The sequence below is a fragment of the Anneissia japonica genome, unplaced genomic scaffold (assembly GCF_011630105.1).
Source record: "Anneissia japonica isolate Jap-2015-1 unplaced genomic scaffold, ASM1163010v1 scaffold288080_len124612_cov161, whole genome shotgun sequence".
NCBI classification, from domain to species: Eukaryota; Metazoa; Echinodermata; class Crinoidea; order Comatulida; family Comatulidae; genus Anneissia; species Anneissia japonica.
Genome location: NW_022754353.1, coordinates 64,364 through 83,572, shown reverse-complemented (window position 1 = coordinate 83,572; position 19,209 = coordinate 64,364). Strand labels below are relative to the sequence as shown.

At 32.3% G+C, this 19,209-nt stretch overlaps 1 protein-coding gene across 3 annotated transcripts in view; it reads right to left on the bottom strand.

Moving 5' to 3' along the window:
* Positions 1-5,828: 5,828 nt before the first annotated feature.
* Positions 5,829-19,209, bottom strand: part of LOC117123199 (L-threonine 3-dehydrogenase, mitochondrial-like) — a 25,144-nt gene continuing 11,763 nt past the window's right edge. For all 3 annotated transcript variants that reach the window (XM_033269051.1, XM_033269049.1, XM_033269050.1), the window contains exons 3-8: positions 16,464-16,577; positions 11,873-11,988; positions 10,854-11,060; positions 9,177-9,267; positions 7,556-7,825; positions 5,829-6,404 (exon numbers count right to left, since the gene is read on the bottom strand). In XM_033269051.1, the coding sequence (XP_033124942.1) occupies positions 6,238-6,404; positions 7,556-7,825; positions 9,177-9,267; positions 10,854-11,060; positions 11,873-11,988; positions 16,464-16,577 (965 nt within the window). In that variant the 3' untranslated portion in view covers positions 5,829-6,237. The remainder of the gene's footprint in view (positions 6,405-7,555; positions 7,826-9,176; positions 9,268-10,853; positions 11,061-11,872; positions 11,989-16,463; positions 16,578-19,209) is intronic.

Genomic DNA, 19,209 nt, shown 5'->3' with positions numbered 1-19,209 from the left:
CTCGCAGAGTGTTATACATGAAGCAGTAAGCCTGTCTCTTATACACATCTAGATGTGTATAAGAGACAGATATAGTATAGGCCTTTAAAAATATTATAAAATCATTATCATTATTATGATATCGAGGATCATGAATGATGAAAATTATAATGAAGATAGTCATTGTGGGTATATGTACATTTTGATGATGGCGATGATACTGACGATATTGATTATAATTATTGATAATGATAACGATTACTATAGATGGTGATAATTAAGTAAGGCCCTGTCCAAATTTACGGCTTTGAGGCCAACACCAGAGTGTCCACGACAATGGCCTATTCACATGCGCACGTGTGTCACTGTCGGACACGACAAAAAGTGCTTGGAAATCGAAATGGAAACGTTGAAATGATAACAAAGAGCATACACAGATGAAGGTTTTATTAAAGTGGATATTTGGTTCGGCTGACGACGTTAACATAATGATCAAGTAATTTGCATTTGTATCGAACACTTCAATTGGAAACTAGGCGGTAAGTGTCTTATTGATTCGGACACACATCCTGGTGGTTTAAGCAGAAGGCATTCGCCTAATAATGTATTGCAACTTATTAGTAAATTTACGGTAAAAATAGTAACAGACTGACGAAATAATAATAAAGACCCTTGACGCATTGCACACAACATCTATGTGTGTATGTTATGTTATCTAAAAATGTAATTTGTGTATAAAATTCTAGTATTACCCGGTACCGATCAAACCTAAGCCGACTTGGTCAAAACATTTTATAGTGCAAATTTCTCGAAAATCTCGAAAATATTGGTTTTTATTATAACAACATGCGATACCGTATACATAGATGGCACATACAACAGATTACTAAAAACGTTTATAAACGCCTTTTCACACGTAGTCTCAGTTATTGTTTAGTTTTCCACCAATCACCAAGTCTCGCACCCAAACCAGGCCCGTAGTCAGGTTCTTCCGAGAAAAGGCAGGGGGGGCCTGCCCAAGCCCCCCCCCCCCCCCCCGATGAGCTGGGGAAAAGGCCCCAAAGCCAGAGCGATGTTTTATGGGTCTAAATGCTAAAAGCAGTTATGTTTTTAAATGTTCTGCAGCAAAACATTCTGTCTGAGTCTGAGTGGGTCTGCAGTGCATTCAATGGGTTGGGACGTTCAGGAAATTCTGGGGGAGGGGGTTGCCAGAAAGGGGAAGAGGGTTTCGCTAAGAAAAGGGGATTCTCCCGAACAATAAAAAAACCCCCTGGCTATGGGCCTGCAACATATAAGTATTTTCGGCAGATTCTCCTGAAGACGAAACGTCGAGACATTCAACGGTTTTCAGAACTATCTACGTGGTGTACCGCAAGCATTAATACAATTTTGTAGTCATTGTGACACTACATAATTTACTAACTGTTTCGTTCGAGCTCTGCACACTCGGTGTTTTCTTGTCGCAGAAAAACATATAGGGTACTTTTCATATTCGTAAATTTAACATAACAAAATCGGGCTATAAGCAAATTTTATCGAATTTGAAGGTAGATTGTATTAAATTACATAACATCATGTTACAGTACTTGCGTCAGCTAAATTAAAAAGTATATTATTAAGCCTGGACGTACCTGGGAGGAAGAAATGATTTTTCCAAGACACAACTCGGTCGGATATGAGATACAAATTTTTTGAAAATTAAAAACTACGGGAAATGAAAAAAATGGTGATTACGCCCCCTCCCCATAGTTTTCAAATATTAACCGTTCCCATCACAGCTTTTTTTTGTACTAGAAAAAGTAAAAAGTAACCTTTCCTGTCACTTTTTTTTTGTACTAGAAAAATAAATTCAACAACATATCCAAATGTTTTTTTCCTCGTTTGGAGCCTGCTTGAAGTTACTTAGTGCATTTTTTGGTCATCCATTTTTACTGACCATATTTGGATCCTTAAATTACACTCCGAGAAGATACAAACAAGAACATCCATATCTTAGCTTTGTTCTTTGTCCTTCTTTTCGTTATTACGCCATATCTCAGTCAAGAGGGCGCACTGTTTCTTCACCATACCAATACTTCAGACTCGCAGCGTGTTATACATGAAGCAGTAAGCTGTCCTTTAATTTCTCTCTTTCACGATTAAAAACTGCACTAATATTAGACCCTATTTTGTCTTACTTTTATAGTATCACCTCTTATGCATTTATTTATCTCAGGAACATTAATAGGTGGAACTTTACATTTTTAATATAAATCAAGTTAAATTTCCAAATTTCTACTAACTTACATGTTAACATATAGACCGTCTCACACAGCTCATTACAAAAGCATGTATTATTTCCGGTTTTAAAGATGTATTGTCCCTTGAAAATGACAAAAAAAATAAAAAAAATTATTTTGAAATTATCTTGCTCATTTTGTAGTAACATACAAATTATTAACTTGAGCACAGAAATTATTTAGTTTAAAAAAAATTGTACCCTGATTTTTAAACTGGATAATTCTAAATAACAACTCCCTGATTATAACAAAGATAATAAAACACTTTCAGTTTCTATCATTTTCGCTGTAAAATGATGGGTAAACATTTTTTTAATACACTAATGTCTGTGTTCAAGTTGACAATTTTTATTTTACTTCGAAATGGGCAAAGTAATTTTGCAAGAGACAACTACATCTTTAAACATAGGCCTAAATTACCTATGTGGATTCAACACAGACAAAAATGAAATCACTATCTTTATCTACTATAAATTATTTTATTGAAAAAAAAACATTTGCATAAAAATTCTCAAGAGCCTGTCAATTCAAGCAATAAAATGCACTTCCATCGAGCATAATAAACCTCCATGAGAATGTACTGAAATGTAAAGGTCTCTTAAGCTGGGCACGATCACTGCATCATATGACCGTCAGTTGACAAATCTAACTGTGTTCCCTGTTAACATGTTAGACAACGCGACGCTGTCTCCTGATTGGCGGTGGCAGTCTAAACCAGGGGTGGATCCAGTAAGTGGGCACATGTTTTACTCACTTATCTATTCTAAATATGTTGTGCCCGCCCCCATGCCCCGTTTGAAAAATTCTGGATCCGCCCCTGTGAACGGACTTTCATTAAAAATGATCCGTTTTGCACGCGTCGTGGCGTTAGGTTCTCCATAGAATCGTGTTGGTTGACGACCGTAGGGAGCAGTGATTGGCTGACATAAGACACCGCAGGTCTCCCATTAACTTATATGCTTAAACTACTCAGCTGACGGATGTGTGCACACTGACGCTTTTGAATAACTGTATACTTGTTTTTGTTTAGTTTTTCAAGTTGTTTTGTTCATCAAATAATGATGCCTTCATAAAATTGCAGAAATTATATATTACATAAGATTAATGTACAGCCTGCTAAGCTTGTAAAAAATATTTGCCAGTATAGAAGTCAGTGTCTATGGTATCTATTATAGTTAATGTTGATATAATACAAAATTAACTGTTCATTATCAACTAACTAATTAATCAGTCAAAACAACATGGTCATTTATTTACAATCTATGGAAATCCAGTTCCTTGATCAATAAATGGTTCAATACACAGTAAATGCGGGCAAGCATGCAGCTACATGCAACTAGGTAGAACTAGTCGCCAAAAGCGACTAGATTAGACTAGATTTATGGGGTTAAAAGACTGTCACATGGCCATTCGCTTCTCAGCTGCTTTGAATCGCAGTAAAAATGAACATGGGCAACTGGGAGAGCGATCTACAGCTGTTGACATTTTCTGGCAAGTTGCCAAGATTCGACCATGACGTTAGTTGATTTGAGTGAAATTGAAAGGGTGACAGAAGCTTAGGTTTAAAGACAGTAGCATATCCAGGATTTTGAAAAGGAGGTGCTGAATAGAAAAATTACATCAACTGAACTTGACGTAAGGCACAAAATTAGGGACGTATTAAACACAATAAGAACATTGAGGGCAGTACACTTTCCTCAGCCCTCATGCCTTAGATTCAAACCCAAGTAGATATTTTAGAGTTGTTGATGGCTTAGGTTCAACAACCATTACATTCAATAAACATTTGTATAAAAAGCATCTCACTTTTAAAGTTACATTTTTCCCTCTACAAAAATTAGATCATGATAAGCACTTGCAGTCTTGGAAAACATTTATGGTATGAAAATAAACACCCTGTAAACGTATACAATATTTCATTATTTTTCTTGTTAGCAAAATTAAACAGCTTAACTCAGCTGTTTTGTGGCAAAACAACGTAACTTGAAATTTTCACTTTTCGAGAAAAATGTTTGCAAATTGGCAATAAATTGTTGTACCCTTCTGAAATTTTGCAGAACTACATATTTATAGACATTATGATTATATAAAATTTTTTAATTGCAACCGTTTGTTAAAGTTATTAACGATATTTACAGATACGTTGTTTTACCTCGGAAATGCAGTATTGTCGTGAGTGTGATATATTTTTGGGATTAATTATGTTTGAGGCAATCATATGCATTATTTAGCTTATGCATACATCGTTGTTAATATTTATTGATATGAAAACACCATCAACTATTTGAACTTGCCAAACTCCATCAGCTCAAAACAATTTTTAAATAAAATTCCGAGGCAAAACAACGTATGTTTATCATAGATATGTTGTTTTGCCTTTGCAGTTACATTGTTTTACCATGGAAAATCACTAGATTTTAAGTTTTATGCTTAAAGATAGGTGGTGCTATTTTCGAATCTACCTAAAATTTTCATAGGTAATTCAGAAGTGTTTAATATCTGTCTCTTATACACATCTGAACTAGTCGCCAAAAGCGACTAGATTAGACTAGATTTATGGGGTTAAAAGACTGTCACATGGCCATTCGCTTCTCAGCTGCTTTGAATCGCAGTAAAAATGAACATGGGCAACTGGGAGAGCGATCTACAGCTGTTGACATTTTCTGGCAAGTTGCCAAGATTCGACCATGATGTTAGTTGATTTGAGTGAAATTGAAAGGGTGACAGAAGCTTAGGTTTAAAGACAGTAGCATATCCAGGATTTAGAAAAGGAGGTGCTGAATAGAAAAATTACATCAACTGAACTTGACGTAAGGCACAAAATTAGGGATGTTTTAAACACAATAAGAACATTGAGGGCAGTACACTTTCCTCAGCCCTCATGCCTTGGATTCAAACCCAAGTAGATATTTTAGAGTTGTTGATGCCTTAGGTTCAACAACCATTACATTCAATAAACATTTGTATAAAAAACATCTCACTTTTAAAGTTACATTTTTTCCCACTACAACAATTAGATCATGATAAGCACTTACAGTCTTGGAATACATTTATGGTATGAAAATAAACACCCTGTAAAAAGTATACAGTATTGCATTATTTTTCTTGTTAGCAAAATTAAACAGCTTAACTCAGCCCTTCCAAGGCAAAACAACGTAACTTGAAATTTTCACTTTTCGAGAAAAATGTTTGCAACTTGGCAATAAATTGTCGTACCCTTCTGAAATTTTGCAGAACTATATATTTATAGACATCATGATTATATACAAATTTTTAATTGCAACCATTTGTTAAAGTTATTAACGATATTTACAGATACGTTGTTTTACCTTTGAAATGCAGTATATTCGCGAGTGTGATATATTTTTGGGATTATATAATTATGTTTGAGGCAATCATATGCATTATCTAGCTTATGCATACATCGTTGTTAAGATTTATTGATATGAAAACACCATCAACTAGTTGAACTCCATCAGCTCAAAACAATTTTTAAATAAAATTCTGAGGTAAAACAACGTGTGTTCATCATAGATATGTTGTTTTGCCTTTGCAGTTACATTGTTTTACCATGGAAAATCACTAGATTTTAAGTTTTATGCTTAAAGATAGGTGGTGCTATTTTCGAATCTACCTAAAATTTTCATAGGTAATTCAGAAGTGTTTAATATACACCCGAATGATATCTCAAAATCCAAAAAAATGTTAGTTACGTTGTTTTGCCTTGGGATGGCCGAACTAGCATACATTATTTAGTATGTTTAAACTCAACATAAGCTCATATTGCTATGAGGTATTTAGATAACCTATATAACATACACATAAATACACCAATTTCCCCAAACTCACACATCACACAGTATAGCCAGTATTAATATACATAGTTAATTAATATTAAAGTAAAATTTTTATAAAAAAAAAACGTTCAGGAAAAATGGCAAATGGCAAAAAATTGGCGTTGATGTAAACGTGATGTAATCTAGGCTTGAAACACAGTGGCGGTTGAGTGATCCATCGTCGGAATTCCCAGGCGTTGACTCACAACTTCCATCATGATGTTGACCATCCCGGTGAGGTCATATTGATGACCCCAGCCCCAGTCACTTCGGGCTCCTGAATCGTCAAACACTTGCGGCCATGAGTCAGCTAAAATAAATATATAAGTCGGAATTAATTGATTTGATTAAAAGATCAGTACCAATGGGCCCAACATCCATCAAATTAATAAACTGCTTATTTGGAATGACCAAAAAGTTACCAAGTTCAAGAAAATAGACAAATGTTTGTGCTAACGCGAGAATATTTATATACCTTGTTTCGCGAACTTATTTTTTAAAAATCGTCAGAGGAATGCGGAAAAAACTAAAAAAAATGTTTGTTTTCCTATTTAGAAAATAGTTTTGTCAAAAACATCTAGATGGAGGAGAAAATAAAAATAAAATTATATTGGTGAATGTAGACAGTGTAGTAATGGGATGGTTAAATGCTGTATACATATATTTTGGGGTGATTTAAAAGGCAGCGGTGGGCATAATAAAATTTAAAAAAAAATTTTTTTTCTTCTGAAATTTCCAATTTTTTGTGGTGGCAGGTGCACTAATTGGCCAAAACTTTATTTTTATTTATTTATTTATTTATTTTTTTAAATTTTTTAAATTTTATTTTTATTCAAAATCATCATTATAGGCGGGTGAAGGGTTCGCTAAACAAGGTATAAAAAAAACTTTTGTCTAAGCTTACATGTTGCCTTTAAGTCTCAACTAGTTGCTTGTAACACACGTGACATGTGCAACCACTCAGAACTCGGTAAAACTAGTTTCCCAGAGTGCTTATGTTGCTTCTGAGTACTATTAGCTACAACAAGTTGATGTGCAATGCTACCATAAGTAGACACATTGTAATAGCGAACCCAGAAAATGCTTGCAATAACAGTATAGATTATCAATGTAACATGACAAATTGAATTATCGTCTGTAAGTTGCTTTGGATTGCACTGAAATTAGACATGGGCAACTGAGTCAAAATGAGTAGAACCGGTCAATCTTTTTAGCTTTTTGATCAAAACAGTGCTTATTTCTCCTTAAATCGTGCGACTGAAAATATTCCCTTAAGGCCAACACGCACAGCGTCCAAAAACACAGTCAGACGCGCTTTATCGTGGGGCACAGTCTTTAGATTATTCCAGGATGTATTTGTCCTCGACCATGGACCTACCTCATATGCATTTAACTCACACAGACCTGACGTGACAACAAATCGTGTTGGGCTATGTCATACTGCTGAATATTTGAACTTACCGATGGCTTGTCTCACAGGATCAACATCATAATTCATTACCAACTGAGGAATATGCTTTCGTATTTCGCTCACAAGTTCTTCTGGATTGAAACTAAATGCTCCTAAATTGTATGTTCTTAATTTCAGCTGGCTTTGTGGTGCTTCCAACATCTCTGTGATGCCTCGGAGGCAGTCATCAATGTAGATCATTGGTAACTTGGAGTCAGGACGGAGGTAGCATTCAAACTTGCCAGTTTTCAGAGCTTCATCAAAAATAGACACAGCATAATCTAATGAAAAAATGACATACAAAATTTAACTGTTGCATGCCCATACGTAGCCATGATGTGCCTATAGGGTCATAATGTGATGTCATCATGACCATATTTAGGCTTCTCACATGTTTTTGTCATATGAAATTTGATAGTTTGGACAGGACTTTAGACTAATGCTCTGTTCATAGGCAAAGCAATGTAATAATATAAGGGCTTAATGACATCATATAATAATAACAATAACAATTGTTCGCAGGTATCCATCTGAAAGATGCTCATGGCATTTTAACATGACAGTACACTTCATAGCTTAAACTACACTCAATATTTTCTATAATTTATCCCACAGCTTGGCTACGGTGCGCTGCAAAAATTATTTACATTATATTCGAGTATGGTGATACCATTCTACATCCATATATGTATGAATCTCAGATAAGTAACCTAAAACTTGGTGTGAACAGAACTTTTGATTAAAAAGTGTTAATATAAATATCATTCATAAACAAATAATAATAATATATATATATAATTCAAATTCATCTTTATTGCAATCATAAAATAATATATAGATTGGATATTACAATATAATAAGTCACCTAAAACTTGGTGTGAACAGAACTTTTGATTAAAAAGTGTTAATATAAATATCATTCATAAACAAATAATAATAATATATATATATATAATTCAAATTCATCTTTATTGCAATCATAAAATAATATATAGATTGGATATTACATTATTAGTCAAAACAATTAAATACATTCACAAAAAAAAAAAAAAAAAAAAAAAAAAAGGACATGTACATTCAAAATAGGTCAAAAATACATTACATAAAAAAGATATATAAAAAAAAAATAAACCAAAAACCGGAAGATTACTTAAATATGAAATTTTAAAAATAGATACAAAAAATAGAACAAGAATTATTATTTATTAAAATAGAGACATAATTATATTTATTTTAAAAAATAGATATGAAAAAGGCCCAAAGGAAATTTTTGAATGCATTAAATCTAAACTAAGTATAATAATTTTCCGTTAGTGTACGATGCATGCTCTACTAATTGTTTTACAAGTCAATCGCCGTCTTTTAATTTTAGTTTTTGATAACCAAATGTTGTAGCAGTCATTGGTTGCTATAATAATATGATCAGTATACTGTGTGCGTATTTACATTTAGCTGTGCATATGCTGATTTGTGCTCCTGCACATGAACCTAAAAAAATCAAGCCAAGCGTCCACTAATTGAAAAATTAGTGGACTGCAGGGGATAGGCAAATAACACTGGGAGTTACAGTGATGACATCACGATTGACTTATAAAACTTGTTAGCATGGACAGACATTTAAACATTGTTCACCTGTCGTTCCGCCACCTGGCTTTGTATCACCTGATATTACACCTGGAAGTCTCAAACACCTGAAGTCCAGCCCAAACCGATGGTTGTAATACTAAAAAAAAATCAAAAACATTTATACATTTTAAAAAAAGCATGAAAATGTAAGATATGAAATGTCTTTGGGATTAAACACCTTTTGCATTCACTACAGCACCTTCTATCAGCAAATTTTTCTTATTCTGTACTGTAAAATTACCCCATCAGCCGCTCAAGTCTTTAATTATACTGTGTACTGCCTGTATTGAGTCTTTATGAGCTTCAGTACAAAATAAGAACAAGAAAATATTTCCCTCGCCAAGTGACCCACTCAAGCAAAGAAAAATGACATTAATAGATCTTTCTAGAGGTCAAAAGCTAATAATTGATGCAAAAATGGTTAAAAACAGACAACAAATGGCAAAGATATAAGTTATATTTCTACAGTAGTCCACCATGCATTAAGATGGTCAATACATGGAAAATTTAGCTGATTTGAAACCTTTAGTTTTTGACAATGACTGCCTGGTTTTAGTAAAGTCTGTCACATAACAGATGCATAAATTGGTTTGTTCTATGGCATGGAAATCAATTTAAGAATTTTTGCAGCAAATAGTCTTGAAGTTAGCAGCAGCTATTTGTGTCACATTGGATGTTGAAAACTAATTTTTCAATAAGCCAGTTCATCAGGGGTGGATCCAGAATTTTTCAAACGGGGGGGGGAGGGGGGGGGGGGGGGGGCACGGGGTAACTATAGTCTCAGATAAGGTAAGTGAGTAGCACAAATCATTGATTTGCATTTTAAAATTTGGTCAATTGACATAAACAAACACAACATAGGTTTATGTTGACTGACCTTGAATACCACTGGTTATGACTGGCTTATTTAATTGTTGAGGTTTTTTCCAATTTCACCACAGAATAGTATTGACTAACAAAGTTTTTCACATCCTTCTTGTAGGGAAAATCCCCAAAAAACTACAGTAATATAGTAACCAGGAAAAATGAAAATGTTTTACTTTCAATGTTAACAGTTCCAAGGCAAGCCAGTTGGTGATATTCTCTTTTCATTATAAAAAAAAAAAAAAACATAATGTAGAAGGTTACTTTGTTTACTTAGTTGTATTTCATTAAGTACATTATTAACAAATTTCTTTTATGTTTATTAATATTCTAATTAGATTTAAAAAAAAAGCTAAAAACCATGGAAACCCCAGTCCTAAAAGTGGTCTTAATTTGAGGTGGGCATGTATTGTTTTGTATTTACTGTACACTCTTCTGACCATTTACAAATTAAATAATAGTACAAATGATTATATATAAAAATAAACACAGAAATGTCAGTAGAGTATATACAGTTTGCCCTCAAATCGAAACCACCTTTTGGTCCTGTAATTTTATGGGTGGTCTCAGGCTTCAGTCTACACTGAGAGGGTTAGCTTTGCATTAAAAGATTACAGATTGTTATTTTGATTCTTTGAAAATGTGGTCTTAATTATAGGGGCTACGGATTTAGAGGAGTCTTGAATATGGAGGGTGCACTGTACTATAATTGTTTTGTTCTTTATGCCATACCTTATGAAATTATTATACTTAGAAATGTCATAATACTGTCAACACCGACAGAGACTATCCCTCTTCGTCTTACATACAGTAGCTTACCTCTCCCATTAATTCTGCATGTACTTTTGAAACACCGTATATCGTCCTAGGACGTTGAATTGTTAAATCAGGTGTAGGATCACGAGGAGAGTCGGGCCCGAAGGCACCGATCGTACTTGGACAGAATAGTCGCAACTGGTACATCTTAGCGAGTTCCATAATGTTGTGGAGACCTTGAATGTTGACTTTGATAGCCAGTGGAACATCCTGCATTGAATAATTTAATTTTTATTATTTTATTATTTTTAATACCATTCCACACATAATTCAATTAAAAGTTAATCAGTAGGCGTGTACAAGGGATGGAAGTTAAATGTTTTGTTTAATTTTAAGGGCATTATACAGTAAGCAAATGCACTGACGAAGGTTCAAAACCATATACCATTGCCCTAGGGGAGACAAAACTGTCCCACTGGGCATCTGGCAAATTTACAGCAGTGGCCAGGAAAAAGGAAGAAATGTCTGGTAGAAATTCAGAGTCAGCATTTTAAAATTAAATTTTCAAAGTTTCTGAATAATTTTTTTCTTTTTTTAATGTACTTTTTGTATCATTTTTTTAATTACAAAAATCATTTTGTAGGAGTGTGTGGTGCAAGTGTTGGACTTCTGATTGGGAGATCGGGAGTTCGAGATAGATGCTCGTCGCATTGTTTGTGTCCTTACATTTGCCTCGCTCTACCCACGACTATAAATGGGTACTTTGCAGGATGATATGGCATTGAATGTATGGTTTGTGCGCGGAGCAGAGAGCAGAGAAAGTTGCACAATGTGCGGATCTGCCAATTCAGTATCCAGGGACCAGGAAAATATGGAGCCAGCGCCTTGTATAATCACCTGCGGATTGTGAAAGCCGCTATATAAATTCCGAAAAAAAAAAAATCTTCATGCAGTCTTGTTCAAACCAGAATATGTAATATTTGTATTAACAAAAAGAAAGAGATTAATATGTTAAGTACCATACGGCTAAATTGTTCAGTATCAATTTAATGGATGACATATTGCAAATATACATTATTTACCTGTTCACCAACAGCGCTCAGGAGAGCACTAAAATGAATAAGCCAGTCTATGTTGTTGTTGACTATAATTTCTTGTAGATTCTTAAAGTCTAGGATATCAGCATACAGGTATGGACCTGAAATCAGACAATAACCACATATTTAAAACATTTTTTTGCCTCTGGAAATTCCATAGGATTGATGTTTTGCCCTACTTGACGTGTTATCATACTGAATAATAATTACGTTCTAAAATACTTGTGACATTGAAAACGATAACAAAAACAATTGGATCAAGCCCAACTAGCACACATAAGGCCTAAAAACAATGTTCGTTTGCCCTTTAATGCTGAAAATTGTATAGGAGGGGCAGCCGCAAAAAAGTTTTTTTTCCTGCTGTCACCAAAATTAACATACTAAATCGCAATGCTTGCAATTAAGCCTGTCTCACTATTTGTTTTTCAAAACGTATTCATCAGACTGAATAAAAATAACCATAATCAATATTTTGCAATGAATTTAGGGCTAGAATGGTGATCAGTTACATTAGACACCAAATTTAAACATTAACTTTCAAGCGCACAGCGGAGAAAAATAATGATCACTTTCTTAAATTTATGAACGAAAATCGAAAAAAAAAAATTTTTTTTTAAATGCCGCTTGTATTTTTTAATGAGCTAGGGGTGGGTGCTGTAGGGCAAACGAACAATTTTTTTAAGGCCTAATAGGCAAAATAAAGAATAATGCACAGTATATAAAACACAAGCACTCCTTAAGTCTCTTTATAAGAAGTAAGTCTGTTTTTAGTTGTGAGGAGAAAATCATGGTGTCACAGGATTTGAACCCTGGAACCAGGGATTGAAAGGTTTGGGTTATGTAACAGGATGCAGCAACATTACAGGAAATCAAACATACTGCACACTTACAACAACAGAACATTAAAACATCAACAAATCTACCATGAGATTTATCCACATAAATTATGTATGATAATGGTAAATATAAATACTGTAGTCTCATTCTACAATATGCAATGAAATACAATATTATTCATGCTTGACCACACTGTTAATACAGTATGAGAATTTTATCAACACTAAAAAGAATACTATAAAAATATGTTATAGTTTTCATAAGAAAAACTAAGTATTTATAGGAAATGTGACTTAACGGTCACAGCGCTTTCCTTCAATTACATGGTCCTGGGGACAAATCTTCTAATTACATTGGGCATGAGTAAAATTGACTTGGGGGAGCTTGCACTTGTTTTTCCCTGTGTTTCCTCTCTAGTTAGTTCATAATAAATATATATCTAAGAATTATAATATTTAAAAAAGAAAAAAATAAAAAAATAAAAATAAATAAATAATAATAAAAGAAATGCTGAAAAAGCTGCTGCTTTTTGCAGGTGGAAATGGCTCCGCGACAAGGTCTCTGATATGGATATGCGCTCCTTATAAGATGTCATTATTATTTATTTTAAAATTAATTTTATAGAGTACCAATTTAGCTTATAGAATTTAGAAAAGAAATCTCTATAAGATAAGCTTATAGAGATTTCTTTTCTAAATTTTTAATATGTTTTTACCTTGAAAGCATTGTAAAGTTTTATTTTACAGAGCACCAAAATGTTTTTTATTTAGTTTATTAAAAATCATATTTTTTTAGATTTTGTATTTTAATTTGAATTACAAAAAAAAAACAAAGCCAATTAAACATGCTCTGCTATGTTTTATTTTCTAGGCATCTTTTTTCTTGAATTTTTATTTTGGTTTATCAAAAAATAAATATTAATAACTATAAATAAAAAAAAAATATTCCAATAAACGACAGTCATGTAATAATACAACAATTAATAAGATTTGTATACATTTGTATAGTCTCAATGAAATCAATTCAAGGAAAAATAATTAAGTTATATTACTTGGGAAAAAATAATCCAATTAACTAAACTACAAAATATCCTTGAATCTATCCTTGAACAGTATCATCAAAGAACACCGACAATGCAGAGGCAATTTCCTATGATTTTTAGTTTATACATCTCCAATATTAGTATGATTTTTAGTTTGTTGAAATAATAAATAATAAAATAATATATTACTATTATTATTATTATTATTATTATTATTATTATTATTATTATGTAAATAAAACCTATTTTATGGGGAACTTAGACAATAGAGAAATTAGAGAACAATTAAAAAAATGATGTTAACGGGAAAATAACACAAAAATTATTCCCCTTAAGTCCAACTTAGCATTTATTATTATTATTATTATTATTATTATTATTATTATTATTATTATTATTATTACTATTATTATTATTACTTACTTGGTGAAATCATATATTTTGTTTTGTCGATTTTTCCAAATTAAATTTTAAAAGTAAATTACTGCGAACATTGTCTTGACCTTGTTCTTTAGTCGGATTACCTTTAAGTACTTAGGCTGTAGTCTAGTCATGAATTTGGAAGGAAGTGGCTTAGCGGCAACTATTTAACAAAGTAAGCATAAACTAAGTATATAAATTTAAATGTGATTTCTGAACAAGCACTTCACAAAAACATGATGATATACAGCAAAATATGAGACAAAATAATTAAAATCAAACCAAATCAAATTTACTTTGTCAGGATGTTTTTATAAAATGTATTGCATATTGATACAAAACATATTCTGTAGAAAAATGCCTGTATGTAATGTAAAAGTATACAAAACATACAAATTATGAGGATTAGGCCAAAATAAAAAAGTAAATAAATAAAACAAAAATTATATTGTCCAAGAAATGCTAATCAAAATCAATATATTCTATATTTTAAAGCAATGATTTCACCAACCAGGAGTAATATATATTGTAGGCCTATTGAAAATGATTCATTTTAACACTATTTTTTTTTCTACATGAAATTGAAAAGAAAAAAAAAATTTTTTTTCAATATTTTGGGGTGTGATTCACACTTCTATTACTGTTGTAGTTCAGACGGAGTAGGTAATTCACACTAAGTATAACCAAACCTCATGCTAAGTTCAGAGAAATAATTAAACCTTTATGATATCCAAAAAGAGTCAAGGATTCTGTTCTACCACATGTTGAGTTTGAACTTTATTATTCATAATGGATTATACAAATACATTTTAAACAGAATGAATTAATTATGCTTTGATTATTAACTTTAATGAATTATCATTATAATTGGAATTTTTTTTATCAGTGCATCAACTTGACCTGATCAAGAAAATGAACGCCCCCCCTGCCCAATGATGAGTTCCATTATCCTGTTGACTCGGGAGGTACCTGTTAAGGGTCAAGCCTTGCGTGACAGGTATTCATTCATTCTTTTAGAAAAATAAAATACAAAAAGATCTCTCTCAATGGCTGTGTTATGTCAACCATTCTCATGGTCAATGACAGCCAAAATGTCAAAAAACAATGTCCACCTGGTTCTGCCTGACAAGTTAAAATATATATTACTGTGCTATGAGGAAATATAATCGGTTGACAGTTTATATTACACTATAGTCAGTGGCAGCACCAGATAATTCCCTGCAAAATGTCTAAAGGACCCCGACAGGGGGTGCATCAACAAGAGGCCCATGGTCCCCAAGATGCTAGTCCACACCCACCTTAGCCCCACCATGGTTGAAGCAAAATTTAAGAACAGGCATCTTGCATGGAAAGGGTGTTCCAGATGGTAAAAAAAAACGTTTTTAAAACAGTGTTCATGACAGAAATGATAGGCTTCTTTATTGATGAGAGTGACACTGGGTCTCATCGACAGGGTTCCTACATCCCCCCTTCCTGGATTCCTACATCCCCTTCTTCCTGGATCCCTACTGGTGCTATCACTGCACTTACCCAAAAATCAAAAAATAAGAAATGAAGTAGCAGCAAAGATTTTGAATGGGAATTGTGGTAGGGAGGAGTTGAATGTCAGCACACATACACAGCAGACTGTAAGATACCATCCCCAATTAATTAGATCTTTAATCACTAGAGTTTCAACTGCCTACCAACTACTGTAGGAACATCAATCATTGAATCAACTACAGTATAGTACAGACATCTATATTGCACACATTAATATACAATATAATTATTAAATTTTCAAAAGGATAATTACAAAAACTAAACTCAAAAAAATGTTTTTTTCAAGGTTGCAGGTGCCAGACTCACTTTCAATAAAATTACACAATGCAAGCATGGGCAGTTTCAAATTGCAACATAAAATGTTTTTTTATGAAAAGGTTCTCAACAATCTCAAATAATAAAGAAAGAATGTATCAAAATATTATGCAGTATTTTATATAGAATAGACAAGACCATTTTTATGTTTTGTATAGTTTCTCAGTTGTATTCCGTGTTTTCCATCTGTTTACTTGATCGTGTTTCATATATGGAAAATTTATAAATCCTGTTGTTAACAAAGACTGCTTTATGTTACTGATGATCCCTGTGTCAATTGTTTTTGATTTAACTTTACTACTTAATAAAATTCAAAAAATCAATCAATTAATTAATCAGTCAGTCAATCAATAAATCAATCAATCAACCAAATAATCAGTTTTCATTTAATTAATATTTTACAAACAACATTATACTTACCACTGTCTATGATATGCTTAGGAGCCTTAATAATATCTGACATAATCACATTATCTTGTCCATATTTTTTCCGCAAAACACGAGCCAATCCCTGTCCAAGTTGACCTAGTGACCCTAAAATATAAAAACAAATTAAAAATGTTTGCACATTAAACCAAAATTGAATTTCAAATGTTGTTTTTTTAATTGAGGTACTGTATAGTCTAAACTATAGAATTTAGAGTTTATTTCTATTAACGATTTCCACAGTGATTCTCTAAGGACATCATTAATTTTTATATTAATTTTTACATTAAAGCCTTTATTTTTTCATTATAAAAATTGTTTATATAATTAGTTATATACTTTGCAGTCAAAGAAAATATTCCATAAATGCAGTTAGTTTATGGTCATTTGTATTCTTGAATTTCTGTAAAACAATGAGGTATAAAAATAAGGTATTATTTTAATATCTCCTTGCTATACAGTAATTAGTGAAAAAAGATTTCATTTTGTTGACAACCCATAAAAGTGGTATATACTGTATATACAAGATATAAATCATACTCAAAAAAATCTAGACTACACTATGTTGTTTATATGGCATTTTAAAAACAAAAGATTGTTATATACTGGCTAGTCAGATTCTCAACCAATTAAAATAAAAAAAAATAAAAAAATAAAATTACTTAATTGTCACACAATTTGGACAATTAGATTCTTTTAAAAATCTATTTAAAATTATTTAATGTTTTAAAAAATGCTTATTATTTTCAGATTCTGCTATTTTACAGCATTTAAAAAGTTTGAAGATTAACAAAAATCAATTAATTTTTATTATTAAATTTTATTATTCAGGGCCATTTTTACCTAACTGTCATTTGGGGACATTCTTACAGAGGCCATTTTTTCCGGGACAGTTTTATCCAGGTGATTTTTTCAGGGACCATTTTTTCCGGGGCCATTTTTACCGTAGAATAAGTGATGCATCTACACAAGACTTCGATGTCACCACTGCAAACAGTAGTCCCCTATTGTATGAATTTGTCTGTATGCAAGTTTCTGTATTGATGTGAGTGACAAGTGTTCTGTAGACACTTGGAACGTGGCAGAAGGATTAAGGTGGCTTAATTCTCACTTTAAAAATAAACTAACACCATATTGTAGCTGCAGACTTGAGGATATGTGGCTCTGGCTATTCTAACACTAGAGAATTTACAACTTTCCACTTCCTCACAAATGTATTTTACTACACCACCCAATCTTCTGCTTCCATGACCAGCTCTTGTTACCCCTCCCAAAACCAATGCCCCTGTCCCCACTTGAACTTGATCCTGTTTTACGATCAGTTCTATCCAATATACTTTGCTATAAAAAAGTTATTTCAGATGATACAATATTAATATAATTAAATAAGGTCTCCATCTAATTTTGGGGTTTTGATGGTCTTATAGTGAAACTGGTGATTAAATTATTAAAAATAAAAATGGGCATTCATTTGTGAGGGTTGCAGAAAAGTTGTCCACATTTATTTTATTTATTTCAAATTTTGATTATAGGGAGATTTAGAAAAGCAAAAGTCGTGGAAAGGGACGGTCTGAAATCACTGTTGAACAAATATTGCTATCATTATTATTGCATCACTATAGAGCATAATCACAGATAATTAATATACTGACATTAATCCTACATGGTCTAGACAGGATAATACAGGGGTCTTTGAAATATGTTTTACTGCAACATAATCTTATACATTATAAAAATATTATGATGCGATATGCAATGCATTATGCATTATGCATTACAATATGCATTAAATTAAGTTAAATTGAGTTTTCATAACAATACAGTAATTATAAGAAAACAAATTTTAACCTTGTATTACCTTAGCTTTCAGCCATCTGTCTTTAAGCCTACCAATCTTTATCCAAAGCTTTCTTTTGTTATAAATACCACAAAAATGTATGCAAAATTTTCAAATAACATACACATCCTCTTAGAATTTAGGTATAGTTATTGGCATCTAATTTTTTTTTAGAAAAGATTAATGAAATGGTATACATTTACTGTATTCCTATTCTTCCTATTTTGTGTAAAATCGTATACATTATAGTACTGTAGCTATTAATTGGGAAGATATCACACATTATGAGAAATAAAATTATGAATAATAAATTACAGTATGAATACTGAGCATAAAACAAACAATTGTTGTTTTTTTCTGATCTGACATTTCTGGTCAAAATCAAATTTATGGCATCAATCTAAGAACTATTACATTTTGATCATGTTTTATAAGCTTAGAAGTCGACAATTAATATTATTATTATATCGTATATCATATATTCATAAATTTTGATATTTTTTATTATCAATTCATTTTTGTACATAATGAGACAAATTATAATGAGATATTTTAGAGCATCATGTATGTCTTGTGTAGAGGATTGCCACCTACTGTATTAGGCCAAATGAAAAAAATTACAAGTTTCTCATTCCATCCTCGAGCATCCATTATCTCTGCCTCCCCCTTTTTTTTTTTTGCTTTTTTCCTTTACTTTACGAAATCGTTTGTGGTTGGGGATACATATGGTATGAATCATGTCTAGTGCTTTAATTTGCTTTCAATGTGTCTACTTGGTAAAAGTGAGAAAGTAGTAGCTGTTTCCCATCGACCATCTTGGATTTGTCATCTCGGAGTGAAAAAAAAGTGCCCTCACTCTCCTTTCTTTTTATTAGGACGAGAAACTATTTTTTTTTTTTTTTT